Source organism: Herpailurus yagouaroundi, unplaced genomic scaffold, assembly GCF_014898765.1.
Source record: "Herpailurus yagouaroundi ecotype Mexico unplaced genomic scaffold, PumYag 196, whole genome shotgun sequence".
NCBI lineage: Eukaryota > Metazoa > Chordata > Mammalia > Carnivora > Felidae > Herpailurus > Herpailurus yagouaroundi.
This window is the reverse complement of record NW_024412427.1, coordinates 3,037,217-3,063,870: the sequence shown is the minus strand read 5'-3', so window position 1 is coordinate 3,063,870 and position 26,654 is coordinate 3,037,217. Positions and strand designations below refer to the sequence as shown.

General features: G+C 53.2%; 2 protein-coding genes across 8 annotated transcripts in view; one reads left to right on the top strand and one right to left on the bottom strand.

Annotated features, from left to right (window-relative positions):
* Positions 1–14,024, top strand: part of TOX2 (TOX high mobility group box family member 2) — a 135,298-nt gene extending 121,274 nt beyond the window's left edge. For all 7 annotated transcript variants that reach the window (XM_040447002.1, XM_040447005.1, XM_040447003.1 and 4 more), the window contains 6 exons: positions 5,947–6,186; positions 8,540–8,767; positions 9,214–9,294; positions 9,974–10,369; positions 11,064–11,176; positions 13,669–14,024. In XM_040447002.1, the coding sequence (XP_040302936.1) occupies positions 5,947–6,186; positions 8,540–8,767; positions 9,214–9,294; positions 9,974–10,369; positions 11,064–11,176; positions 13,669–13,705 (1,095 nt within the window). In that variant the 3' untranslated portion in view covers positions 13,706–14,024. The remainder of the gene's footprint in view (positions 1–5,946; positions 6,187–8,539; positions 8,768–9,213; positions 9,295–9,973; positions 10,370–11,063; positions 11,177–13,668) is intronic.
* Positions 14,025–22,498: 8,474 nt separating this feature from the next.
* The window catches only part of JPH2 (junctophilin 2), a 69,945-nt gene continuing 65,789 nt past the window's right edge, over positions 22,499–26,654 (bottom strand). Inside the window, exons 5-7 of the mRNA XM_040446792.1 lie at positions 26,286–26,648; positions 25,398–25,492; positions 22,499–24,226 (exon numbers count right to left, since the gene is read on the bottom strand). Of these exons, the coding sequence (XP_040302726.1) occupies positions 25,412–25,492; positions 26,286–26,648 (444 nt within the window). The 3' untranslated portion in view covers positions 22,499–24,226; positions 25,398–25,411. The remainder of the gene's footprint in view (positions 24,227–25,397; positions 25,493–26,285; positions 26,649–26,654) is intronic.

The window sequence follows — 26,654 nt, the reverse complement described above, 5'->3', positions numbered from 1 at the left end:
TGTGGATGAACCTTGAGGACATTTTGCTTGGTGAAATAAGCCGGTCACAGAAGAACAAATTCTGTATGATTCCACTTACAGGAGGTACCTAAGGTAGTCAGATTCATAGAATAGTAGCCAAATGTCACAGTAGTAAAATGGTGGTTGCCAGGGGCTGCAGGGAGGGAGGAATAGGAAGTTATTGTTTTATAGGTAGGGTTGCAGTTTTGCAAGATGGAAAGAGCCCTGGAGATGGACGGTGGGGATGGCCGCACAACAATGGGGAAGTGAACTGTACTCTTAAAATTGGTTAAGGTGGTAAATTGTATGTTGTGTGTATTTTACCACACTGGAAAAAATGTAACAATGAAAAAGATGCACTAATTTCATTTTTTTACAAAGTTGTAAAGTTGCCTAGTCAAAGACAAAGGCACACATTCCTATAGAAACAGATAACCCCAGAGGCCCAGGAGCCATGCTCAGCATTCCGTCGAAAGGACAATCATTTGCCCATTCTAATGTCTTTGAGATTTATCCCGCAGTATTTATTTCTTCTTGTGCATCTGGGAAAGTTCCTTATAATAAATATCTTAGAATAGAATTGCTAAGTTACCGAATTACATGTCTTCAGTGTACCTGGGTATTATCAGATTGCTTCCTGAAATGTTTACCTTACTAGCTTACACTCTAACAGCAGTATAAATAGACACCCAAATGGCCAGTAAACGTATGCAAAGGTGTTCAACCTCTCTAGTAGTCAGGACAGTGCAAATTAGAACAAGTTTGAGAGCATTTCGCACTTTGCAGATTTGCAAAAATTCGGAAGTCTGCCATTATCAAATGTTGGCAAAATATGAAATTAAAGAGTCAGGAATCTCTGGCTAAAGAATTCTAAGCACACTGCTGGGAAGAAAAATGAAAAAACAAGTCCTAAACACAGAACCCCAAGGCCATTTTGCCCTTGAGGAAATAATGTCAGACTCTTGCTTAAGATTCAGGGAAGGAAGGGTATTTACGCATTGAAGTGGAAAGAGGGATGTTTAGAGATTTTAAATCCTTTGACTCTTATTTCTTGAGAGTTAAATTTTTTCCCCAGCTTTGTTGAGATAGTACTAACATTTAACGTATATTATTTTAAGGTATACAACATGATGATTTAATGCATGCAAATATTTTGTGAAATTATTATTACAGTAAGGTTAGTTAATACCTGCATCCCCTCACATAATTACCTTTGTGTGTGTGATGATTTAAGATCTCTGTTCTTAACGACTTTCAAGTATACAATATAGTATTGTTAATTATAATCCCTGTGCTGTACATTAGGTACCCAGAACTTATTTATGCTGTAGTTGGAAGTTTATTCCCTTTGACCGCCTTCACCCATTTCCCAGCCCCTGGCCCTGGAAACCACCATTCTACTCTCTATTTCTTTGAGTTTGGCTTTTTTAGACCCCACATGAGGGAGAGCACAGTCTGTCTTTCTCTGTCTGCCTTATGTCACTTGGTATAAGGCCCATCCATATTGTTGCAAAAGGCAGATCTCCTTCTTGCTTGTTGCCAAATAACATTGTACATACATTCCACACTTTCTGTCTGTTCATCTGTTCAGAGAAACTTAGGTTGTTTCCATGCCTTGGCTATGGTAAATAATGCTGCAGTGAACAACGGGGATGCAGATCTCTCTTCCAGGTAGTGATTTCATTTCTTTTGGATCGATACCCAGAAGTGGGATTGCCAGATCACATGGTAGTTCTGTTTTTAATTTTCCAAGGAACCTCCAGACTGTTTTCCAGAGTGTCTGCTCCAATCTACACTCCCACCAACAGTGCACAAGGGTTCCCTTTTTTTTCACAGCCTCACCAACACTTTTATCTCGTATATTTTTGATGATAGCCATTGTAACAGATATGAGGTGGTGCCACATTGTGGGTTTGATTTGCATTTCCCTGATGATGAGTGATGTTATGGACCTTTTCATGTACCTGTTGGCCGTTTGTAAGTCTTCAAAGTATCTATTCAAGTTCTTTGCCCATTTTTAAATTGAATTCTTTGTAAAAGTTTCTACTCTTTGAAATAGTTCACTTGAAGTCTGTTTCCTCGGCTTCTTTATGATTAATATAATAATAAAATATAGATTTCACAATATATTAAGAACTCAGAACCAAAATCTACTTACGTGCTGTTCACAAGATGCACACTTAAAATGATGAAGGACAGTAATAAACAGTGGGAAAATAGAGGTACTGATCACAGGTGAAGTTGGATATAAAATAAAAACATTAATTGAGGCAAAGATACTGGGGTTTTTTTATTAAGAAGAAGAAGCCATCATGAAAGTATAGCATTCTGAAACATTTATGGGAATGAATAGCGTCACATCAGTATATGTGAAGAAACCTGTTTAAATTCCATAGAGAAACTGAAGGGAACACAATAGCAGTGGGAGCTGCTTTAACTCATTTTTCTTGAAATCTCACAGTTAGAGTAGTCAAAACAGTTGATTGAATAGACATATAGAGAAATGTGTATATTGGAGCATAAACACAATTTCAGATACACATGAACATTTTACAAAAACTCATCATACCCTAAGCCATAATGAAAACCCCAATACCAAAAAGATAAAATTCTAGGAGTCATGTTTTCTGACCATAATAACAAAAGAATATATTAAATGAAGACTCCTCTCCAAATAACTTAAGGTAAAAAACAAAACAAAACAAAAAACCAACAAACAACACTTCAGTTGTAGAATATATATTTTTATTTGGGGGGGATGAGTAGGGGCAGAGAGAGAGAGAGAGAGAGAGAGAGAGAGAGAGAGAGTCTCAAGCAGCCTCTATGCTCAGTGTGGAGCCCAATGTGGGACAGGATCCCAGCATCCCAGGATCATGACCTGAGCTAAAACCAAGAGTTGGATACCCAACCGACTGAGCCACCCAGGTGCCCCATAGAATTAAAAAAAAAAATTAATGTTTATTTTTGAGAGAGAATGAGAACGAGAGTGAGAGTGAGCACAGGTGGGGGAGGGGCAGAGAGGGTGGGAGACACAGAATCCAGAGCAGGCTCCAGGCTCTGAGGTGTCAGCACAGAGCCCGATGTGAGGCCCAGACTCATGAACTGTGAGATCATGACCTGAGCCAAAGCTGGACGCTTAACCAACTGAGCCATCCAGGCAACCCCCCCCCCCCCCGCCCCGCCTAACACTGTAGAATATTTTTAAAAATATTTGTGTGGTATACAATGAAGGAAAAATCATAGTTATGGAGCAGGGGTTCTCAACTTCAACACTACTGACATTTTGGGGTACATAACTCTTTGGGTGTGTGTGTGTGGAGGGGGCATTCTACACATTGTAGGACATTTAGCATCATCCCTGACCTCTACCTGCTAGATGCTGGTAGCACCAACTACACACACACACACACACACACACACACACACACACAGACCAGTTGTGACAGCCAGAAATGGCTCTACATATTTCCAGATTTCTCTGCAAATGGTCCCTGTCTGGACCTCTGCCCTAGATAGTAATATTATTAGAAAAGAAAATCTGAGGGGCATCTGGGTGGCTCAGTCGGTTAAGCATCTGACTTTGGATTTCAACTCAGATCATGATCTCATGGTTCATGAGTTTGAGCCCTGCATCAGGCTCTGTGCTGACAGCATGGGGCTTGCTCAGGATTCACTCTCCCTCTCTTTCTCTCTCTCTCTCTCTCTGTCTCTGCCTCTCCCCTGCTTGTGCTCGCTTTCTCTTTCAAAATAAATAACTTAAGAAAATAAAATGTGAAAGTAAATAAATTATTTAATTTGAAAAGCTACATAAAAAGCAACTTATGATACCCGAGGTCAACAGTAATAGAGAGGAAAGCAAAATTAATAATCAGAAAACTTGTCAAATTTATTTTTTTTTAATATAAGAACTGGTTCTTTGGTAGATAGTTAAAACATATAAACTTTTTAGAAGGAAATTTTAAAACAGCAACATGCATTCACAGTATTGTAATTGGGAATGAGGATTTAACTACAAAAACTATAGAGTAGATTAAAAATATGATAACATTATCCCAGTTATATGCTGTTAATGTTAAAATGTGGACAAAGTAGACAGTTGAAGTATATATGTATGTAACTTACCAGAATTAACTAAAGAGAATATGGAAACTAAAATAACCACGGAAAATATTATGAAAATCAGTCTTTCGAAAAGCACATAACACAAACGCCAACATTGGCCAAAGATAACCCCCCAGAAAATGGAAATGAGGACAAACCTAAATAAGAAAGTTCCTCAGAACTGAGGACATACCAGACAAAATCAAAGAAACACACATCCAGGCCAAGACAGCGATGTTCCGATCAGATTCCACTGAATTCAAGGCAAAAGGAGGCACTTTATAATAATAATAATAACATTCATGGGGCACCTGGGTGGCTCAGTCAGTTAAGTGTCCAACTCTTGGTTTCGGCTGAGGTCACAATCTCATAGTTTGTGAGTTCAAGCCCCACATTGGGCTCTCTGCTGACAGTGCAGAGCTCGCTTGGGATTCTCTCTCCCTCTCCCTCTGCCTCTCTCTCTGCCTCTCTCTCTCTCTCAAAATAAATAAACTTTTAAAAATTTCATAAAAAACATTCAATCCATAATGAAGACAGTTTTCTTTTTCCAACAAAAACCAACATTGAGCCCTGTGATGACAGCTCGGAGCCTGGAGCCTGCCTCAGATTCTGTGTGTGTCTCTCTCTGCCCCTTCCCTGCTCGTGCTCTGTCTCTCTATCTCAGGAATAAACATTAAAATTTTTTTTTATTTAATTCGAAAAAAAAGAAATTGGATTCTTTTGAGGAGAAAAAAAAACTCCCACATAATAAAATGGGAAATCCATGAACTTGCCTAATGAAGAGAACATCGGAGGAAAAGAGCTCCTCGACATGAGAAATTAACAAAAGGAAAAATAACCACAGATGCAATGGAAATAAAAATAGGGGCGCCTGGCTGGCTCGGTCAGTGGAGCATGTGATTCTTGATCTCGGGGTTGTAGGTTCGAGCCCCACATTGGGTGTCGAGATTACTTAAACATAAAATCTTTTAAAAACAAGGAAATAAAAATAATTATAAGAGTACGCAAATCGTTATGCCTCACTCAACAGTGTGTGCGTGTATATATAAAATATTTAGGTGAAAAGAACACACTGTTCTACAGATGTATTTAGTAGGAGAAATGCCTGTATGTAAAAATCAGGAGCTTTCTTATATTCCAAAAATAACAAGTTAGAAATATCATAGGGAAGATTTGATGAGAAAATTACTGACTTAGAGGAAGAAAAGTACAAAGCTTTATTAAGGGATTTATTTCTTCTATGTGTTTAACAAACACTTATACACAATATATGGCTTACTAGGGGCCAGGCACATTTTGTCCTACCCAAACCTAAAAGGTAGTTTTAATTATTATCTGCATTTTTTTGGACGAAGAAACTGAGGCACAGAGAGGTTACGTAACTGGGCCAAGGTCACGCAGCTTAGAAGTGGCTGAACCGGGATCCAAAACACAGCCAGCCTCCAGCACCTGTGCTCTTTGCTGTAGCACTGCATAGCGAGTAAATGAACAGACACACCGTGTTCTAGGAGGGAGGACTCAGTATCAGTAAATAGAAAATGATCAGTAAAATGATCAATTCACTGCTGGCCTGAGCTCTCTGGCGAGGGCTGAACTGCTAACCATCTGTCCAGGGTGAATGTCAACAGAAGGCAAACCGTCAGGGGGCTGTAAGCTGCCCCCGGGTGCACCGAATCTCACCCCTGCCACCCCCCGACCCCACTGCTGGAGCCTGGGGAAGCCCAGCTGGGAGTGGAGCCCCCCACCCTTCTCCTCTGCATGCCGCTGCTCTGAGTCCCACGGTGCAGAGGTGATGGTGGCCGGCGGGTCCTCCCTAGCTCACAATGCCCTGTCCTATTCTCTTAGATCCAGGAGATGGTCCACTCGGAGGTTGCTGCCTACGACTCGGGCCGGCCTGGGCCCCTCCTGGGCCGCCCGGCGATGCTGGCCAGCCACATGAGTGCCCTCAGCCAATCCCAGCTCATCTCTCAGATGGGCATCCGGAGTGGCATTGCCCACAGCTCCCCGTCACCCCCAGGGAGCAAGTCAGCGACGCCGTCTCCCTCCAGTTCAACTCAGGAGGAGGAATCAGAAGCGCATTTCAAGGTAGGGAGGGTGGAGATGCAGAGCCCTAACTGATGCCCTCCTGTCAGCAGGTGGGTGGGCCCTGCGTGGAAATTGGCATCACCTACCTCTAGACAAGACTAGAAGGGTCTAACTGTACCCTTTGCTGGAAGACACGGAGGAGGAAAATCAGCAGGTAGAACGGGGCCCACTGGCTGGAACGCCTGGGCAGTGGGGATGGTGGTGACTGGAACTCGGGATACCTGGCTTCAGCTGCTAAATTTGCTGAGCATCTTTGACAAGATCCTCAGGGTCACATCTTAGGGCCACATTGGCCTTTTAGGAGAAAATGTGCTGATAAAAATGGGTGGCCCAGCAGAAGGCATCTCTGGACTGCACTGGGACACTAAAAACGAACACCACCACCCCAGTCACTGGGGACACGCCCCCCCCCCAACATCCCTGGAGTCATGGGTGGTCCTGCCTCTTAAGAACAGGTCGGAGGGGAGAGGTCACCAGCTGTCCAGGCTTGTCCTTTCTTTGCACTGACAAATCCCCCTGGCTGTTGGAAAGCATCTTATTTTACTGGGGCCAAAAACAGAGGCCCAGAAAGGCCCAGGATGGAAGCTGTCACTGGGAGCCTCCCAATGAGCCCGTGGCAGAATAAACTTGATCCCACCACTTCCGCCTCCCTTCCTTCTTCATAAGGGCCTCTCACCCCTTTCCACACGGTGGCCCTGCAGACGCCTGGGAGCAGGAGCCATGGCGCCTGTCCCCTCTAGCAGAGACCCTGACCTCCTGGGCTTGGGTGGTGGGGGGGGGGCAGGGGGAGGCGCATCTGGATCCGGTTCAGCTTCATCCTCAGGATAATTTGGTCTCTGCCGTAGGCCAGACAGGAGCCGTTTTTATTTTATTTTTTATTTAATGGACACTTGGGGCCAGACACTGTTCTAAGCACATAACAAGTATGCAGCCATGTAATCCTCACCACAGTCCTGGCGGTAGGTGCCATCATCTGTCTCCAGTTGGCCAATGGGAAAACTGAGGCCCAGAGAGATTGTGTAACTTCTCCAGCGTCACCAAAACAGGATTCAGACTGAGGTGGTCACAGTCTGGCTCCAGCTGATGTGCTCTTGGCCACCTGTAGTGCCCTGTCATCTCTTCCTCATCCAGCGGTGTATCCGCATCCCTCCTCCTGCTAGAGCCTCTCCTGGGGTGGACACAACCGGGCCCAGAGGGCGGCCAGCTGCACATAGAGGCAGGAACAGAACAGGCTCTGCTGCAGACCTGGAGGCCTGAATCTTGTCTAGTGGCCCACGGTTTCCCTATCAGTTCCCGGCGTCACTTTCATCTGCTTGGTGCAGGCTGACAGTCCTCATTGCAGGATCCAGGGCCTTTGACCAAAGTTCCTGGTCCCTCCTGTGTGGCCTGAAGGGTCCTTTTGGGGACCTGCTGAGGTCTGTGGTGAGCATCCCTATACTGTACCCATCCTGCAAGCCCTGAGTCTGACACTCACGGGATTGCAGTCCTGGAGTCTGATTGCTCCTGAAGGCCAGGTGTCCGGAGTGAGGCCACACCCAGCGAGTCACATAACCCCTTTCCCATCCAGCCATGTCACAGGGCCCCCGGGGACTATGCCCCCTGCCCCAAGTTGCACACCTGAAAATTGGCGGCAGTCACTGATCTTCTGTGGTTAAGGATCACCTTTGGGGATGATTTGTGATCACAAGAAAGGAGAGCTGTTAAGAAAAATATATATAAAACTTGGAAATCGGGCCCTGAACAACAGCTGCACGCTCTTTCAGTGGCGTACCACAGCATTGTCCAGCAGGCTTGCTCCATAATTACCGGTCCTCTGGGAGAATGTGCCGCTGTTGTGATTCATTTCTCATGATCGATTAGGGGACTTTACACCCTGTAAAGTCAGATGTTAACTTGGGAAAGAAGTGGTAGAGATGTAAACAATTTTCGTCTGATTACAAGGCAAATGAATTTTTCCCTGTAGAGATGCAAATGACTTCTGCCCCGTAGAAAAGATTAAAAGCCCCCAAAGCGATAGTTTCATTACTCTGTAGGGCAGTTTTGCTTGTATTTCTTTGAATCAACTTTGCTGCCTTGCTGATTTTCATTAATGAGTTAAGCACAAACCCTGGAGTTCCTGGCTCCTACCCAGCCTGTGCATATGTCTGTTGCCTCCCTCACCTAGAGAGTGAGGAGCATGACCATGTGTTCAAGCCCAGGGTGGTGGCCAGCCCACTACTGCCCATGCATGCGTGGAGTCAGACAGGGAGGTGGTGGGGTGCTGAGGAAGGTCCCCTCTGCCTCGGGCTGGGGTGGGTAACCTTTGACAGGAGGCCCCCAGCTTCTGTTTTCCTGACTCCTCTCACCTGCACAGATGTCCGGAGAGAAGAGACCCTCGGCTGACCCAGGAAAAAAGACCAAGAACCCAAAGAAGAAGAAGAAGAAGGACCCCAACGAGCCTCAGAAGCCTGTGTCGGCCTATGCGCTCTTCTTCAGAGACACTCAGGCCGCCATCAAGGGACAGAACCCCAGTGCCACCTTTGGAGATGTGTCCAAAATCGTGGCCTCTATGTGGGACAGCTTGGGAGAGGAGCAGAAGCAGGTGAGTCTCTGTCCCTTTTGGGACCGTCCCTCGAGGCTTTGAGGCCCTGGAGCCAGTGACAGACTTGGAATGTCTGAAACCAGGAAGACGCTCTTACGGAGGTCTTTTCATGGACTCAGTTTGCCCATCTGTAAGCTGGGAAGCTATTCGAGTTCTGCTGTTTGCCAGCTGCGTTCTCTAGTGACTTAACCAGTCTGGATTTCGGCTTCCTCATCTGTAAAACACGAATAAGCATCTCCGTCCGTCTTGTTGCTCCAACTGTGTGAGTCTGGAGTCCAGACCAGAGCTTCCTCTCCCACCTACCATGTGCCCATGGCTCGTCTCGTGGGCGTCCAGGGAGGATAGGGAGCAGAACCAGCCCTAGGCAGATTCCAGTTACCAGCTGCGGGGCCTCGGGCTGATCGCCGGAGCCCTCCCCAGTGTTGCCCATGTCTTGAATCTTTCAGGCCTACAAGAGGAAGACCGAGGCAGCAAAAAAGGAGTATCTGAAGGCTCTGGCAGCCTACAGGGCCAGCCTCGTATCCAAGGTAACACCCTGGACCGTGGGCCCGGCCGTGATGAGGGTGGCACCCCCCCAAGGGATAGAGCAAGAACTGAGGCCCATGGGAACGGTCAGAGCTATAGTTTGTGGAGAGAGTGGATAAGACCAATGTGGTCACTTCTCCGGTGTGCCTACTATGTGCTGCGCTCATGCTGAGCACTTTACATGTATCTCGTTTCATTTAATTCTTCCGAGAACCCAGCGTTCAGTGAGGTTAAGCAACTTGCCTGACATGATGAGCGTAGGGGCGTTGTCTGAAAGCTATCCTAGAGGACATGGCAGGTGGGTTAGGCCCTAAAGCGTCAAGTGCGGGGAGGGGGGGGTGTTCCAAGTTGAGGGAACAGCACGTGCAAAGGCATAGAGGCCGTAGAGGAGCATAAATAGAGGATGTCCCAGCTGGATGGTGCTGGCCTCACGGGCCAGGCTGAGGAGTATGGGCCTCATGGGCAGGGAAACCCCAGGGATTAGTGCAGGAGGTGGTTGGATGGTCAGAGCCAAGTGCACTGAGGACCCAGGATTACCTCCAGTTAGCCCATAGCTCCCTGCCAAGGAGTCAGAGAGCCAGCCAGGGGCCATGGCAGTGGTTTGCAGACCCCGCTGGTCTCATGGCCCAAGTTCTGGCTTATCCGTCTTCCCCAGAATAATTGGTGTCTGTCTCCTTGCAGAGCTCCCCAGACCAGGGCGAGACCAAGGGCACTCAGGCAAACCCGCCGGCCAAAATGCTGCCACCCAAGCAGCCCCTTTATGCCATGCCGGGCCTGGCCTCCTTCCTGACGCCATCGGACCTGCAGGCCTTCCGCAGTGGGGCCTCTCCCGCCAGCCTTGCCCGGACGCTGAGCTCCAAGTCACTGCTGCCTGGCCTCAGCGCATCCCCGCCACCGCCCCCCTCCTTCCCTCTCAGCCCTCCACTGCACCAGCAGCTGCCGCTGCCGCCCCATGCCCAGGGTGCCCTCCTCAGTCCGCCTGTTAGCATGTCTCCAGCCCCCCAGGCTCCTGTCCTGCCCACCCCCATGGCACTGCAGGTGCAGCTGGCTATGAGCCCCTCACCTCCAGGGCCACAGGTAAGGACGGCCCAGTAGGAACATGCCCTTCAGGACCCCTCGTGGGGAAGGGAGGTGGCTTGGGATTTCAGATACTGGCCCTGCCCCTCACCAACCTAGGCTCCTTACCTCTCTCTGAGCCTCAGTCACATCTATGAACTGGCTCTAGCATACCTTCCCCGAGATATACCGGCTACAGTGAACAGTTGACAAGTTCCCAGACAGATGCTTTGGATCCTTAGGATGTCCCAGGCCCTCCTCTTCTCCTCTGTCCATTTCTGCTCTCTGGCCTGAGGGGCTGAAAGCCATGCAGCTTCTGCCAGACCAGCCCCAGCCCCTGACTCTCCCCAGCGCCTTCAAAGTCTGACCCCACTGATTGTCCCACGGATGCTCTTACGAGACTTGTGTGGCTCAGCACGGTAACTCCATTTTATAGACTGGGAAACCAAGGCCAGAAAAGGAAAGGCCCCGAAAGCAGGAGTCCTTCCCCCCGCTGATGCAGCTAGGAGAAGGGTTGAATTTTCCAGAAGGTGCTCCGCTAGGGAAAAGGAAGAAGCATTCCGGGCAGAGAGGCAGCGTGGAGGTTTTGTAGAGGCCGGAGGAAGTGTCTCCGTGAACACCCTCAGGCGCATAGAGTTCCCATCCCCCGCTCGCTGCTGGAGACGTGCACCCCATTTTCTCCCCTTTGCTCACCTGCCTCCTTTCCCCTGGGCAGGACTTCCCTCACATCTCCGAGTTCCCCAGTGGGTCCGGACCCCGCTCACCCGGCCCGGCCGATGCCCCGAGCAGCAGCGGAGACTGGGACAGCAGTGGCGTCAGCGCGTGCAGGTGGGTCCTCGCCCTGGCCTCCCTCCGCCACAGCCCCGGGGCTGCCAGGGGACGGGAGGGGCAAGGCTCTGCGGGTCACTGTCCGCCCTGCGGGAGTGCCCCAGGGGTGCCCGCAGCCTTGCGAGAAGACACAGGACGAAGCAAGGCCCCAGAAGGACTCCGCTGGTCTGACGCCAGGGCCTGGGAGACGGGGCCGGCTTCAGTCTTCCTTTTCCTCCTTCTGTCCTGGTTGTCTCACCGTGACACCCAGGTGCCTCTCTCACCATGGGACACTCACCGATGGCTCCTCTGTCCTCAGTCAGGTTCCCTGGAAGCAGAGCTGATGCGGGTGCCTTCGATGGTGCCTTCCGAGGGAGAGCTTGTGGGAGAAGGGAAGGGAGAGGGGCAGGACAGGGCCCCGGAGGGAGCTGAGAGAGCTCAGCCACAGACTCACTTCAGCCTGATCCACCGTGAGCTCGGAGCTCGGCCACAGATGGCCCTGCAGACTTGGTCCCGCTCTCAGGTTAAGGCTTTCTGTACCCATGTCTGTCAGCCATTGGCTCTGGGCTGCCCCAGGGGGTGTGGCCCCCCAGGCAAGACAGGTCTTGTCCACCCCCGGGCAGCTCTCTGGGGAGGGCAGGAGAGGGGGTCTGGGGGAGGCACGAGCAAGAAGGGCCAAGGGGCCAACACGGGGAGCCGCAGACCTTACTGGTACCCCTACCGCCCGCTGCAGCCCAGCACCCCCTCTGACACCTCCCCCCCGGACTTGGCTGGTCCCTGGTCCTCATGTGGACCGCATCCTCCGACCTCCTCTCCCATCCTTCGTTCTCAGCCTCTTAGCCTGTCAATGCCACGCTAACTTTCCTTCCTCTAGAAGGTCTTCCTGACCCAAGAGACAGTGACCCCTCATTTCAGAAAGGGAAATGGGGTACGGATGGCACCTTATTCCTCTACCCACCAGCCCTGACTGCCATCCCCTGGCAAGAACTAACCCTGTGGCCACACCCTGGGTATGTGGTCCCAGCAGCAGCCCCACACCCTGGAAGTCTGGATGGTCATGTTTGGTGGACAGGAGGTGCTCTCTGTTGCCGGGCTCCAGCTGCCCCTAAGCCTGGCTGTCGGCCTCTCTGTTCCTCACCCGGCCAAGCCCACCAGGGAGCGAGCAGACAGGGCTCGTGCCCCGCTGCCGAGGGCCAGTGCCCGGCCACAGACTCTGCCTGGGTGGGCAGACTGCGCTCAGTGGGAATTCCTGTCCCCCTACCTGGGCAGGTGCAGACCGTCCCTCCACGGGCTCCCTTCCCAAGAGTCAGAGTGTGGGGCTGGGGGCTCTACGATGGACATTAGGGAATGCGTCCGAGCTTCCCCCCAACACGGAGGGCAGCCCACAGCTGTGCCCTATTTTACTTATGTTTTAAGTGGAGGTAGAGCTGGCGTATTAGTTTCAGGTGTACCACAGAGTGATCGAATCAGACTTGCGCTTCCTGGGAGATGATCACCACAGAGAGTCTAGGTAACATCTGTTGCCACTCAGAGTTACAGATTCTTTTCTTGTCCGGAGAACCCTTCAGATCTACTCTCTTAGCAGCTTTCAAGCGTATAACTTTACAAAAATACAGTATTAGTAACTGAGGTCCCCTGCTGTACACGGTATCCCCAAGACGTATTCATCTTCGAGCTGGAAGTTTATTTATACCTTTGGAGCCTTCACCCATTTTACCCATCCCCCCCGTCTCTGGCACCCAGCAGTCTGTTCTCTGTGTCTATCAGCTTGGTTTGGGGTTTGTTTAGACTCGACATGTAAGTGAGATCATCTGATACTGGTCTTTCTCATCTTTCTCGGACTTATGTCACTTGGCACAAGGCCCTCAAGGTCTCCCGCTCTCACAGATGGGCATCCTATTTGTAAAAAAAATTTTTTTAATGTTTATTGATTTTTAAGAGACAGAGTGTGAGCAGGGGAGGGGCAGAGAGGGAGGGAGACATAGAATCCGAAGCAGGCTCCAGGCTCCGAGCTGTCAGCATGGAGCCCGATGTGGGGCTTGAACCCATGAACCGTGAGATCATGACCTGAGCCGAAGTCGGATGCCTGACTGACTGAGACACCCACGCGCCCTGAGCGTCCTATTTTAAAAACACAGAAGGCACCTTCCTGCCCTCCTCGGATTCCATGTGGAATTTACAAATGGAAATCGACTCCACACGGACCTGAGAGCTGGGGTGTGGTTGGAACACCTTCTCTGAAGGACAGGCGCTCGCAGCCACCTTCCCCCAGCGCTGAGGACCTCGTGGTCCCCAGCCGGGGTTCTAGGAGGGGAGTTTGGTTCTGCCTGGTGGCCCATCAGGGAGGGACCAGTGGTCTCCAGAGGGGCAGCGCATCCAGGGTGAGGATGAAGGCTAGCGAACAGGTAGCCTAGCACCCTCCGCTCCAGGCCGTGCGTGCGTCCAGGTCCCTGGGAGCCGGAGGGCGCCTGGCTGGGCTCCCCCCGCTCTGACAGCCCCTCCTCTCTCCCCAGCCTGCTCCCCAGGGATAAATCGCTCTACCTCACCTAATCCCGCCTCCCCTCTCCTCCCTGAGGCTTGCTGGAGGGGCACTGCTCCGAGCCTGAAGGGCCCACAGCAGAAGGGGAGCCTTGGCAGGAAGCGGGGTGACCGGAAAGAGACGGCAGTGACACACGGACGCCCCGGGGCCTCGTCTCTTCCTCCACCTCACACCAGACTCTGCAGAGGCAGCCCGCCGCCCCGCCGCCAGCCCAAAGAACCTGCAGGAACCTTCTGCCCCCGACCTGCTTGCTCCAGGGTTACCGTGGACCCCGCTCCTCGCCCTGCACGCCGTACTCTGCGTCTGGACGTCTGGCCCCAGCCCAGGCTCGCGTGGGCTGCCCCCGGAGGGGTCGCCTTCTGACAGAAACCCACCCCCAGATGCACGGGCCCGGGGCCGCCCGGCCACAGACGTGCACATGCGGTTTTACAGTGTGAACAAAGATTATGAAACGTCTAGACTATTGGCTCCACGTAAGTAGTTGACTAAGTGTTTTAGAACCGTGAAGACAGCTGTGAGATTATTTTGTGGGGGAGGGGAGTAGTTTCCTTTTAAGGTGACAACCATTTTCTATGACCCTTAGCACATTTTTGTTTAAGTCTTCTCTTATGGGAGAGGTGCACCAAGCAGCGGCCAAACCGGCTCCCCGCCTGTACAGCACGTGCCGGACGACTTGTAGCCACACTCGGAGACCTTGCGCTTTTTTTCTTAACCCTACGTCCGTCTATTTAAAATTGCCAACACCGACCTTTGTCTATTTATGGAGAAAAGTTGAGAACAGAAATGCAGTCTATCATCAAGTGTGTGTGGTTTTCGGGTTCGGTTTGGGTTTTGGTTCTTAGTGTTGTTTGCAGCTGTTCCCTGGCCCTGGCGGGTGTCCGTCCCGGCGCCCAGTGCTTCTCTCTGTTCCTTTCTAATAAAACTTCCGAAAAGTTGAAACTCGGTCTGTTCCTTCATGCGCTTGGCAAGCCAGACCCAGGCCTTCCGAGGTGCCTTGTGGCAGCAGCTCTGCCCTCGACGTCAGCGGGATCTGGGCCCAGCGTCACCTGCCGTTTACTCACCCGGAGGGGAGGGTCTGTGTGGACGACTGCGCCTCCGTGTCGCGTCTGCAGAAGTAGGACAGCAGTGGCACCCACACACGCCTGCTGGTGACGATGGCGGTCAACAGGGGCGGGGGGCTGGCCGCGCAGGGCGCATCTGCCTGGGGGAGGCGAGAGCTGGGTTCGGGGAGCTCTGAGGATGCTCCCAACCTGAACGTAAGGGGCAGCCCAGACAAGGGCGTCTAACCCAGATTTCCCAACAGATGTACAGTGGTGATACCAAAAAAAAAAAAAAAAAAAAAAGTAATAATTATGTGACTATTTTAACTGTATCTGGAAAAATCAGTTTCTTGGTATGGAGGAGCCCTCCCATCCCCATCCCCACCCCGTCGGCTCTCAGGGCCTCTCCCTCTGCCACCACCCATCACCGTCACCTCCCTTCTCCCAGATAACAGCCCCGGGGCTGGGGCGCAATCTCTCTGTGAGCAGTTTCCTCACTGGAGGGCATTTTGTAATCCACTTTGGAAAAAGAAAAAAGAGAACCAAACCAACAACAAAAACAACATGCTGTCATGTCAGGAGCATCATTGCGATGCGAAGCATAAATATTTCATGTGGTTACAATTTCCTTTCCTGTGTGGAGCTTGTCAGTAACACGGTGATGACTTAGTTTAATATTCGACTCTTGCTTCTACATTTGAGAAAACAGTGTCATTGGGATCCACACAGACAACCCAAAATAATGAGTGTAAAGCTCTCAGGTTCTTGCCGGCCCCCCATTGCTGCCCTGGCCTTTGGAGGTGTCCACGTGCCAAGGCTGACCTCTCCATTGCAACGGGCTCTCCAAGATGCCCAAGCGGAGTCTAAATACCCTGCCTGCAGATGTCAGGGGTTGTCCGGTGGCACCCCCAATCTGCCAACGCCAGTCTGAGTCTGGACCTTAGAGCGGTGCCCCTGACATTGTAAGGACCTTCAGCCCCTGCAGCCCATCTGCCCTATCCATGGAGCCGACCCTTCCAGGTGTCATGCACCTGCTTCAGATTTTTCCACCTCCTCCCGCAGACAGACTGGAATCCCAGCAGAGGCACAGCTTGGGCAAAGGCCAAGCCTCCAGACCCCAGAGGAAGTGGTGGCTGGTCCCAAGAGTGTCCAGCACTAATCCCTCCCTGGGATTCCACATTAGATTGGAAGATGGACAACACGGCATGGAGGGGCCTTCCAATTACTCTTTAATTAAAGAGTCCACAATGTGGGCACCTGGGTGGCTCAGTCGGCTAAGCGACTGACTGTTGATTTCAACTCAGGTCATGATCTCGCAGTTTATGAGTTCGAGCCCCCCGTGACAGGCTCTATGCCGACAGTGTGGAGCTTTGCTTGGGATTCTCTCTCTCTCCCTCTCTCTCGGCCCCTCCCATGTGCTCTTACGCTCCCTCTCTCTCTCTCAAATAAATGAACTTTGATAAAAAAAAAAAAAGAACTAATCGTGGTCAACAGTCCAGTTATATCTTAAAAAAAAAAAAAAAAAAGACAAGTCACCTGGATGGCTCAGTTGGTTAAGCATCCAACTTCAGCTCAGGTCAAGATCTCACGGTTCGTGGGTTCAAGCCCCGCGTCAGGCTCGGTGCTGACAGCTCAGAGCCTGGAGCCCGCTTCAGATTCTGTGTGTGTCTCCCTCTCTCTCTCTCTCTCTCTCTGCCCCTCCCCTGCTGGCACTCTGTCTCTCTCTCAAAAATAAACAGTTAAAAAAAAAAAAAAGAGTCCACTGTGCTGAAATTCAATGTGTTCATTCAGCAAGACTAAAAACAGGTGAGCGGTTACTTTCTGCCCCAGCTGAGCACCGGGGATGCCTGGGGAACCGCACACAGATTCCACCCCAGGAGCTCCCTAGCTGTGGTAGCAGAGAAGGAAAATGGTAATAGTCAGCTATAAAAGTGTAAGTGTATATTATAAACCATAAAAATGTAAAATTCACAATACGATGTGACGAGTACGAAAAGGGGCCGGGAGAAGGCAGAAGAGGGGCCCCCAGGCTAGCCAGGGTCCGCAGCGTCTTCCTGGGGGAGGCGATATCTGGGCTGCGCCCCATCCAGTGACCGGGACTGAGCCAGAGCACTGACATGTGGTTCTAGAGTGCCGTGCTTTCCTGATTCAGGACCCCCAGAGGCCGTGGCTCTGTGATTGTGATCCTCTGTGATGGTGAATCCCAAAGAATTCTCTCTGGAAGAAGCTGAGGCTGAGTCCACAGAGCTGCGTGGGGATCTCAGAGGCAGGAACAGGGGCGGCTATCCTCAGGTTGAAGGTGAACCTCAGGCGCAGCGCATGTTCTCACCTGCCGGGGTCTGGGCCAACCAGGCTCCCTGTACGGTGGGGGTGGCTGAGGGTGCCGTGCGTGCAGAGGTGGTGTGAGCGTGGGTAACGTGCCCCTGTGTGTGGGTTGTGTGTAGGGTGGCGAGGTGTGCACGTGTGGTGTGTCTGTATCTGCAGGCTTGTGCTGCGCACCTGTAGGTCTGCGGGGTGCACGTCTGTGCGGTGTGCTTGTGAGTACAAGATGCGACGTGCATGCGGTGTGTGTATGTGTAGTTGGTGTGCATGTAGGAGAGGACACACGTGTGCACTGTGCCCAAAACACAAATGCATGCACACACATCAAACTCACACGGGGGCACATTACACACGCCTGCACCCTACGAGCACGCATGTGCACGTGCACACACATCACACGCATTCACGGTACATAATGCATAGCACGTGGACGTGCACACCAGACACATCACATACCACACGCACACGATGCCCATGCACACATGTATGCTACGTGTGCGTGCATATCATGCAACGACACCACACACATGAGCATGTGCACGCGTACATCACACATATGCACACTACGTTCATACACACAAACCCACCGTGCACATGCATACAAATATCTTCCTTTCACTCACCCGGTGGACACACAAGTGCATATATGTATATATATATATTTTTTTAAAGGGGGCAGAGACCCTGAGGGGGTGAAGAGCAGAGGGGGAGAGAGAGAGAATCCCAAGCAGCCTCCATGCTTAGCATGGAGCTCGTCATGGGGCTCTACTCCACAACACTGGGATCACGACCTGAGCCAAAATCACACGCACAAACCACACAACTGCACATCCTCACGCACGGCACATACGTATCCATGCATAAGTTAATGTGGGAATGAAATGTTCTTGAAAATTTGGAAGAGTTCACATGCAACGAATCTGGCACACAGTTATAGGTTCGGGGGCTTTAAAAAAACTGCCCAGCACCTCCGTTATTACACAGCTCTGCTCCCTAAACCTCCCTAAATGAATAACCCCAAAGCCACCAGAGGCAGAAGGGCAGTCACTCAGAAGTGGCGCGCGGTGGTGAGGAGGGAGGTGGGGCGGAGGGCACCCCTGCAGACTGCGGCTCGGCTGCCCGCTGTGTGCCACATCCCCCTTCCCGTGTCCTGCAGTATTAACTGTGGGTCAGCGTCCCCTGCTTCCGAGGTGCCGTCACGTAAGCTAACGCTCACTGCTGGACCAAGCCGTGAACCTGAATCTTATTTTTTCCTTGAATAATTTTCTGCTTTTGCTTCTCGTTTCTTGAGTGGTCACTTTCCCAGTCTCTGCCACACGAGCCTCTGGGACCTCACGGCCCTGTGACTCACTCTGCCTGTGCTCGGATGCTGGTGCCAGTCCGTCCTCTTTCTGGAGGTGGCCTCGCCCTGAAGCTTCCTTTCTGTGCTTGTGATTCGCAAACCCCTCTGCTCTCGCCCACCAGAGGGTCCTCTCCTTTCTGGGTTCCATTGAGCCCTCTCTCTGGCGTCGCTTCTCCGTGGTGGCGGGGCCTATCTGCCCCCGGCTTTCTCAGAAAGGGCAAATGGAGAATAAAGGTGCAGTTCCGCCATCATTTTCATTCTCCCTGCGCCCCCGGCCCCTGGGTTGACTGGGTGAAGGTGTCTAACTTTCTCTGCGACCCAAGGCACTGCTTCATGGCCTCCTGGTCTCCAGCTTTGCTGCTGGGGAGACTGCTGTCATCCGCTTCTCCGCTCTTTGTCACTTCATGTTCCCCCTTCCCTGGTAGCTTTCAGATTTTCTGTCTCTACATCTCGAGACGGCACAATGGTGCACACTTTGAGGGTCTTTGCTGTGCCGGCCCCGAGTGGGCCCTTCCAACCTGCAGTGAGCTAGATACGGCATCTTGCCTCCAACTTCGGTCTTACAGACCGTATTTTTTGTAATCAGAAGGCAGGAACTCAGCTTCCTGGCGCTCTTGTCCATGAAGAAACGGTAGCGCCCATCACTAATGGGAGGAGGACGTGGGGGACAAAGCACTTCAGGTAATTGTGCCCCGGAAGTGTCTCGTGGGGGTGGGGGCTGGGAGGACGGGGTCATGCTCCCTCATCTTCCTCTCTCAGGCTGGCTCTTGGCCAGACTCACATCCCCAGCTCAGCCAGCCCTTGTCTAAGCCCCGGGCTTAGCCCCACCTTCCATGAAGACAGAGGACCAGTTTGATAGGGGCGCCATAATGAAACACCACAGACTGGGTGGCTTACACAACAGACATTTATTTTCTCACAGTGGAGCCTGGAAGTCCAAGATCAAAGTGTCGGCAGGCTTGGTTTCTTCCGAAGCTCCTCTCTTTGGCTCGCAGATGGCTGCCTTATCTCGTGTCCTCACCTGGTCTTTTCTCTGCGCACAAGAGCCCTTAGCATCCCCCCCGTGTGACCAGATTTCCTCTTCTTATAGGGACACCAGTCCAATTGGATGAGGGCCCACCCTAATGGCCTCATTTTGCCTTAATCGCCTCTTTAAAGGCCTCCTCTCTAAAGATGGTGACCTTGTTAGGTACTGGGGTTGAGGGCCTCGACATAGGAGTTACAGGGGAGACACAGGTCAGCCAGAACAGACAGAGTGGTTGGTACTGATTAGAAATCCCACAGTGAGGGTTAAGTCCACTCACCGGTTCAAGGGCCAGGCGAAAGGGAACTGTAAGGACACAAACTGGGAAGGATTCCGTCCGGGCGCATAAAACAGCCAGATCACTCCACTGGGAGAAGGCTGCGAAGTCCAAATGTGCCTCGTCTGCCTCCAGCTCGCCATCGCCCGTCCCAGGAGACCCACGCATCTGATGGTGCCTCGCGTGCTGGAATGACTCAGAGAACGCTTCCTCGCCTGTCAGGGGAGAGCGCTGAAGGACGAGACTGCCTCCCACATCCCTGGCATGACACTGGGCCACAACCTCTTGTCATCTCTCCCGGGTGCCTCCCCAAACCAGATCTGATTCCAGTCCATGAAATGTTATGAGCACCAACGGAGGTGCAAATGCAAATGACCTCAGAGTCGGGCAGGTAACATAAACAAAGGACTGAGACAGGATAGCAGGCCAGGGCGCGGCCGAATGGAAGGTGCCCTGCCAAAAAGCATTCAAACTCAGGGTGTCTGAGGACACCTCGCCGGCCAAAGCACAACGAGCTTGCCAGCCCAGTGCAGCCTCCGGGCAGTTCGCGCCTCCTACGAGGAGAGGAGACGGTGAAGAGATGGGCCTTGAAGACAGACCTGGTTTTGAACCTTAGCCTCGTAGTTGCAAAGCACAGTGGTGTTTCTAATCACAGAGCTGGTGTGAGGAAAATATGAATTAATGTATGTAAAGTGCTTAGTGCAGGGCCTGGCACATAGTAAGTGCTTAATTTATAGTAGCTGTTATTACTGTGGTTAAGTCGGAGGATAGCAATGGTGATGAATTTTGTGTAAAAGCAGCCGGCCTTCTCAAGAGCGCATCTGTGAGACCACTCATGTGTGGGGCCGTGGCGCCCCCAGGTGGTCAACATCGATAACTTCAGTGCAGTGGTACAGGCCGAAGAAAATGGTTAGGGGCCAAGTTAAGCTTTAGGGTGAGACAAAACGGGTTTGCGTCCAGTTCTGCTGTGTGCAAGTAGGTGACGGGCATTCACCTGCACTCTCACCCTCCGTGTCTCTACCTCCAGCAACTAGAATCCCATGGAGCGGCCCTAACAACTTAATACCGTCCGCCATGCAAGGGATATGAATATCCCCTAGTAAGTGCTGGCCACGAACCTAGCATGATCCTGCCGCGATGCCAGCACGATGGCAGCGTGAGCCTAGTGCTCAGAACACCCCCGGCCCCACACTGCCAACATCCTTCCATCTTGTGGGAAGGAGAAGGTGGATGCCCCTTTGTTATTTACTTTTCTTATTGGGTCGAGCTGACGGGTGACTCTGAGTCCCTGACCAAAAAGAGACGCCCCCTGTGGATACCTGAAATCTCACTGGAGCCAAGTATTCTTTTGATAACTTTTGATAACGCATTGCTTCGTCCAGACTTTTTTACAGTGACAATTCCCCTGTAACTTGCAAATTCCCAGATGAGGATGACGGTGCACCAGCCACTTTCCTCCCAGACAAGAGGGACCCGGGGGAGACTGGGGTGAGGGACGTGTTGTGATGTCATGATCTCTAGAAAGACCCCCACTCCACACACACACCTTTCACCCCACTTGCTTTTCTGCCCCCACAGGCGACTTCCTTCCTTCCTAGAGACCAGAAGGGGATGAAGGGCCCGCTAAGGGAGGCCTTCCTAGAATGGGAGGCCTGCCCTCCAGCTGTCGAGCCATCCCCAGGAGGTGGAGGACCCGAGGCCAGGCCTGGGCTTGGGCTGCATTTCCCTCTGGCCCAGCCACCCCCACACCAGCCCCACTCACGCCTCCTCCCTGGGCTTGTTTTCCAGCAAACTCAAGTTCCTTCTGCCCAGATACCCAGAGAGGCCTCTGCTTGCTCCCTGAGCATCCTTTCCTACCGCCCTGGAAGATTCCTGCCAAGACCCTAAGGTAGTGGTCAGTGGATCATAGGCCCTGGCAACGCCCACAGGGTGGTTTCAAGTTCCCTTTTGGCACAAGACACCTTAAATGAACGCTGGACGTGGCAGACGACCGGAGGCGCTTCCCGGAGCTGCGGCTGGCCAGGACTGGGACGGTCTGTGTGCGGCACCTGAGCCACCAGGGGGCGCCCGACTCTGACCAACCTTCCCTGACTGGGAGACTCCAATGGGGGCTCAGGAAGGAGCCTTCTTTATCTTCTTTTTTACCCCTTTCCCACCCCCACCCCCGCCCCCGATGAGCCTTCTTTTCAAACCATCCAAGGCAATTCTAATGCAGTCATCCCTCTGCCCCTACCCCTCGTTCCCACGTCCTACACACACACACACCCCCACACATCCCCACCCCTTTGGGACTCCTGGGGTCCTCCATCAAAATGCAAGAGGGCTTTTGAGAGGGCTTGGGCAGTACTGTGGTGTGCAGCCATGATGACCCATGTCTCCATCTCTCCACTTCTCTCTCGGCTGGGCTTTACTACATAAGCGTCGACATTTTGCGGAATCCTCACTGCAGTTGGACATAGCTATTATTTCCCCTGCTTTATAGATGAGGAAACTGTGGGTCACAGAAGACAAGGGGCTGAGCAGGACTGCAGGCCAGGAAGACCTAACCTCAGAGTTCGGGCTCTTTCTTCTACCATACGCTACTCAGGGAAGGTTCTGGAAGTCTGCTTTAGAAATTCAGGGTTTGTCCTAGAAGGTCTTTGATCTGCCCCACCAGAACTGAAGCCCTTTGGCTGCCCCTCAAGAGGTTTTAGAGAAACTGTGTGTGTGAGAGAGAGAGACAGGACCCCCAGCCTCTTTGCCCCCCTTGGCCAGTCCCTCAACCAGGGCCCACAAGCAGACACCACAGCCCCACCGCAGCCCACGAGCAGATGCAGGTTTATTATTCCACAGACCGCAGCATCCTGAACCGTCACCCCAAACACCAGCTCTAAAAGTAGGCCTGGGAGCTCTGGTGCCTGCAGGCTTGCCCCCAGCCCTGGGCCAGACCAAAACTCGGGCCGTGGTCTCAGAGCTGAGGCCCGGGGCCCACTGGCCCTAGCAGCACCCCCAGCCCAGCCGTCATTTCTTTGCAGTCCAGAAAAGCCCACACACAGATGCAGAGCCTCGGGCCGGCTGAGGACGGGGGAATCTGCGGGCTCCCCTCCAGAGAAATGCAGTCCCAGATTCCAACCACCCCGTGCAACGTCAGGAGCCCTCAAAACAGCCAGTGTGGGGCTGGAGGAAGCTTCCCAAGTACTGAGGGGGAGAGGCACAGCCGACCTCTCATCAGAAGCAAACTCGAGGTTCGACCACGGCACCGAAGCCCCAAGTCCACAGATACAAAGGCTGTGGAGCGGCCGAGGCACTTCTGCTTGGACGCCACTGCCACAATCCTCCCTGGGTTTGGAGGGGCCTAGAAGCCTTTCCCTCTGTCCTCCCAGGTGCAGGGGCCCCGCGAGCCCTCGGCTTGCACCCGGCCCCCCAAGCACAAGGGAGCGGAGGCCTGGGGTGGCTCAGAACATCTGTAATGAGCTACATGCAAATACCGTCTTCTGCCAAGCAAGCCAAGGGGCTTAGTATCGAACAGACCGCACCCACCGGGGCCCCCAGACTTGCTCTCCTCTCCCCGGGAAAGCCTGTCTCCGGCACCTGCCCCAGAGTCTGCCCCGGGAAATCTGCCTGGGCTTCCAAGGGCTTCCATGCCCACTCTCCCCTGAGCTGGCAATGGGCCCTGGTGAAGGAAGTGGCACACCAATTCACAGGGTGCCCCGCTAGATTTATCGTGGCAGCCCCGGGGCTCCTGGAGGGTGAGCCTTAGCACTCTGAGCACACTGGAAGCCTGAACGCAATGCCAGCCTCAGGCTCAGGCACGCCAGAGAACAGGGGCCATCCTAACTGCCCCTATGCCTGCTTCCCACCCCCACCCCGGGGCCACCTGGTCAGCGGCCTCCCGGCTAAAGGCTCCAGTGCCTTGCGTCTCCCCATCCTCTACGGGTCCAGCAGGGAAGCTAGCTGGACCGGTGGGAGGAGACAGGAGCACCGTATCCCGGGGTTCTCGAACCGAGCGTGTCTGTTTCCTCTGTTGTCATCCAGAACATCTGTAAGCAAGGGACGGAGTGGGTGCTGTGTGGAGACCACGGAAGGCAGGGCCTCTGCTCTGTGGGCAGCTCTCTGGCTCGCCCACCACAGGGATCTGCTGCAAGTTAAAACAAAGCAGGGGAGGGGTGGAAGGAGAGGGGCTGGGAGTTATATTACTGTCCTGGTTCAGTGCTTTCTCCCGAAACACACGAAAGCTCAGGGAAGGGGGACCCCGGCAGCAAGGCGAGGGAATGGATGAGGATGAGGGACAGGAGCGCTCAAGAGACCAGGGCTCCTCCTTCGAGGCCTCCCCTGCCACAGGCACGGAGCTCCTGGAGGATCCCCAGCACATTCTGTTCCTCTGGGCACCATCGGCACCCAGCATAGGCGCCACGGGAGGCCTCCAAAATGTACGTGGTGTGCACGTGAGCTGGATCCCGGGGCTCCAGGTCCAGAGTCCAGTCCTCCTTGGCCACCCTGCCTGGCAGCGCAGAAAGACGGGTCCTCACATCCTCAGCAGGAACTCCTCTGCAGAGAGACAGCAAGAGGGTCAGGCGAGAGAGGGAGGGAGGGAGGAAGTGCTAACTTGCCTGGTACGCTCTTCCCTGCCCGCCTCCTCCTCACTGCCTTCCACCCTTCAGGTCACAAGCTGTCAGTCCCTGCAGCCATCATTCCCAGATCCCCTGTAAAATGAGGCCCCTGCAGAGCTCAGCACTCACCCCCCAGGGCAGCACCTACCAGGCTAATGTCGTCACCGGCTATTTGCAGGGTGACTGGACAGGGATTTTCTTCTCCTCCTCTCCTGGGACGGAGTAGGAACCTCCAGCCCACACTAAGCTAGGATCAAGGGAGGGGGTCTTTGGTTGGGAGCAGGGCAAGAGGCAGAAACTCTGTTAGCATCACCAAGCACAGGCTTTATGGTGTAAAGGCTGGTCCCAGCAGGCAAAGATTTTATTTGTGGTGTGAGTACTTCACCCTGAGACTCATGAGGGCCACTTTCCGTCAGGCCAGCCCAGCCAACCTCCTTTTCCCAGGACCTTACCAAGCCCTCCCAGCTCCATCCTGGGGAAACAACTGACAGCAGTGGGGGGGGGGGGGGGGGGGTTTCTAGAAAGGAGGACTGGGGGATGGGGAGGCTGGGGGCGGAGGGATTACAGACTGAAGCGGGCAAGAGAGAAAGGGAGGGCAGAGAGAAAGGGGCCTGCCCATGCCAGGCAAGCTCCGTGAGACTGTGAGAGTCTGGGGAGAGAGTCAAGAGCTGTTTTGCCTGACATCCGGATGTCTGACTTGTGCCTGTAAGTTAAGGGTTTACTTTCATCTTCACCTTGTTTCTTAGGGCAGGAGTGTGTCCCTCCTGGATCTCTAAATCCCAGCAGAGAAGTGGCCCAGTAAATGGTGATACATTAATGAACAAGCGAGTGAGTGAAACCCCCAGTGCTCACCTGACAGGGAGCAGGTGCTCTGCACGTGTTGAGATAACGAGGTGTGTGTGCGTGTGTGTGTGTGTGTGTGTGTGTGTGTGTGTGTGTGTGTTGTATTGGGGAAGGCACCATCTATCAAATCCACACTCTAGGTCCCTGCCTCTGTTGGGGGATGGGCCTCAATGAGCCGCAGGACAGATGCCCAGTAGGCAACTTCCCTCCTCCATCACCCTGGTGCCGAGAGCTCTCCACAGGCTCCCACCCCCTGGTAGACACACCTGTTAGACAAGGGTCAGGTCAGGAGGTGAACGAAGAGGATGGCCAGGCCGATGTTAAGCAGGATCACCATGCAGATGAGGACGGTGTTGGGGACCTGGGAGCAGCGGAGAGAAGCTGCCTGAGTTCCCATGGCCTCTGAAACACCCCCTGCCCAAGTCCCTACAAAGCCGGACAGAGGAACAGGAACCTTCGGAAGAACCCTCCTCTGAGCACCCCGCATTTTGCTCACTGCTGCGTCGGGCAACCGGACAGCAGACCATCAGGGCTGGAAGGATTCTGGGAAATAATTAACCAAACCATTCAGGGTCCAGGTCGCAAAGCACAACAGTGGGCAGCACTGGAACTGGAAGCCAGGAACACGCCTTCCTTTCTGCGAATCCCCCCCTGGGCCGCATCCATGGGTCCCACAGACCTAGCTTCATTCTGGTCCCTGAGTCTGCAGCTCCCAGCCCCTTCTAATAAGCCCTACTGGGCCCTTCCTCCACTGCCAGGAAGCCCTCCCTGCTACACCCTGTAGCAGATGCTGCTGGTGCCCAGCTCAGATAGCCCTGGTCCCGCAGATGCACTCACTCCCTGCCCATCCCCAGCTGCCTAGGGCTCCCAGCACCCCCTTCCCCAAAGCACTGCCTCTGACCAGAGGGACCAGAGGGAAAGGCCTGTCCCCTGCCCCAAGGTGCGGGACTCTGCAGTGAAAGTTACCTTCCCCATGCCTCCAGGGATCAGGCTACACTTGACTAAGCCCACATCCCTGCTGGGGATTTCCCTGCCCTATTCTGTGCGCTCACCCTTCCCATCCCCAAATCATCCTCACTGGAATCCCTCCTGGAGCCCAGCCACCCTGGGGGACCCGACGTGGGACACCTCCTTCTGCCACAAGCTTCACTCACCTCCTCCACCTCCACCTCGGCCTCCGCTGCCTGTGCCGCCTCCTTCCGAGCCTTCTTCTTGGCCCCCGCCTTGGTCAGCCCTCGGGCCTCGGTCTTGCGGGCCTTGGCCTTGGGCTCGGCTTTGGGGACGATGGGCTTGGGCTCCAGCTTGGCGGGGGAGTTGGGCGCGGGCTCGGGGGCCCGCACTGGGGCGGCGGCCGGCGACGGCGGCGCGGAGTCGGGCCCGGAGGCCTCGGGCTCGGGCTCGTCCTCGAAGGGCGGCGGCGCGGGCGGCGCGGTGCGCACGGCGTAGCTGTGGTAGCCCCTGTACAGCGCCACCTCGGGCCCGCGCCACCGAGCGAGCCCCAGCTGCAGCGCCACAAGGGCCAT